The sequence below is a fragment of the Propithecus coquereli genome, unplaced genomic scaffold (genome assembly GCF_000956105.1).
Source record: "Propithecus coquereli isolate 6110/MARCELLA unplaced genomic scaffold, Pcoq_1.0 Scaffold298, whole genome shotgun sequence".
NCBI classification, from domain to species: Eukaryota; Metazoa; Chordata; class Mammalia; order Primates; family Indriidae; genus Propithecus; species Propithecus coquereli.
The window spans coordinates 358936-360826 of NW_012148596.1; the positions used below are offsets into that span (position 1 = coordinate 358936).

The window sequence follows — 1891 nt, forward strand, 5'->3', positions numbered from 1 at the left end:
TGCTCTTGCAAACTGATGTCCTTGGAGCTCTAGACACTGAACGGGAAGGTCGAGGGGGCAAGAGATAAGAAAGAAAGGAGAAAAGTGACAGATCCTAGAGAGGATTAATTCTGAGGGCAGGGAGAGGTGAAGTAGGGAAATCTGACACATCTCTCCTCCTGTTTCTGTTTGTGTATGTTTGTGTTGGTTCTGGGCAGTGCCTGGGTTAGAGAAGACTGGAAGCATGTCGGAGTTTTGGTTAATTTCTGCCCCTGGCGATAAGGAAAATTTACAAGCTCTGGAGAGGATGAATATTGTAACCTCCAAGTCCAACCTGTCTTATAATACCAAGTTCGCTATTCCTGACTTCAAGGTAAAATCCCTGGGGAGGAGGAAGGAGGTGAAGGGTGGGTGGGGGGAAAGGGAGGGGAGACAGAGATTGCTGCCCCAGGAAGCTAAGGAGAAAATAACAGGGCAGAGGCAGGAACGCTGAGGACAAGCCTGAGGTTGAGGACGGACAGGGAGACTTGGTGGTATCAGTGGGACTCTGAGCCACAACCCCAAATTATTTGTGGTACCTGTGGACTTGGCGCCGCAGGAGAGAATGAATAGTGGAGAAGGTTGTGGGTAGCGGTGTCTGATGCTTCAAAAGGTGGGAAGGGCGTTATACACACTCAGGTCCTCACGGGCTGTTCTTAGGTTCTTGCTGTTTTGACTGCGACATCTAAGAAGACCTATGACATAGTTTAGATGTGCAGGCTTAGAGGGCTTCAGCCTTGATTGTGCTCTGACCTAGGGGCAGGGGACGAATCCGGGATCCCTCTGGTTCTGCCAGAGGGGAAGGAAGGGGATTTAGTGGCTACAGGAGTCTTGGGATCATACTTGGCATTTGAGGGCTCTTGTAGTGGAGAGCAAAGTTCAAATGAAACCAGCGTTAAAGAGAATCGAGACACATATAATCCTTTTTACTTCAACAAGGGTGGAGTTTTTGTGGTGCTCCTTAAGACCGCAGGTTTCCCCAGAGAAGAAGATGCTAAAAGTGTTCTCCCTGACCACATGGGCGCAAATGCTGGCGAGATGGCGCTAACTGCCCCGAGTCCACTCTCTGAGAAAACTGCCATATATTCCTCTTTCAGACCTCACTTTGTCCCTCTGTCAAAAGGGTTGCACCATCAGCCGTCGTAGTTGTGGATGATGCTGCCACATTTACCAGCATTTATTGAGCAACGTGCTGGTGGCCAGGTACTTTAAACACGTCATCTGGAAGCTTCACAACTCCCACTGACTAGATCAGGGCAGGCTAAGAGAGGCTAAGTGATTACTAGGGTTGTTGAGCTGGTAAGTGACAGTGGTAGGTTCTGAACCCACATCTTGCTGCTTTTAAAGCCTGCCTCTGTCTGCCCAGCGACAGACTCTGGAGGTTTGTAAATTCTGCATCCACTCATCATTTACAATGTGTGCGGCACTGTGCTAGACTCTGGAGGGTGCAAAGATTAAAAAAAAAGACGCAGCCCCTTCCAAAAGTTGCTTAAAATTACATTGCTTGAAAAGAAGCAACTTCACTTAGTTAGAGATATCCAGGCTTCATCATTCCCTAATTATGTTTTAATGTCCTGTTGGTGGTATCACAGGATAGCAGATCTTTTCTTTCTGATTCTGTGAAAAGATCTTTAAATACAATTTCTGGATATTGTAATAATTTCCACACTAAGAAAAAGATCGTAAGTAATCTGAAAAGAAAAGGATCTCCATGAATGATGAAATGGGAGGAAAAGCTGCCCCCTTCCCCAGCAAGATCAGGGAGTAAAGAAAGGAATTGGTGGGACTGTCCTGGAGAGGAAAGGCTTTTGGGAATGATAACTTTTTTTTTTTGAGACAGAGTCTCACTGTGTTGCCTGGGGTAGAGTGCCGT

At 46.9% G+C, this 1891-nt stretch overlaps 1 protein-coding gene across 2 annotated transcripts in view; it reads left to right on the forward strand.

Moving 5' to 3' along the window:
• The first annotated feature begins 223 nt into the window (after positions 1–223).
• The window catches only part of ATP6V1C2 (ATPase, H+ transporting, lysosomal 42kDa, V1 subunit C2), a 73317-nt gene continuing 71649 nt past the window's right edge, over positions 224–1891 (forward strand). For both annotated transcript variants that reach the window (XM_012648901.1, XM_012648902.1), the window contains exon 1: positions 224–390. In XM_012648901.1, the coding sequence (XP_012504355.1) occupies positions 224–390 (167 nt within the window). The remainder of the gene's footprint in view (positions 391–1891) is intronic.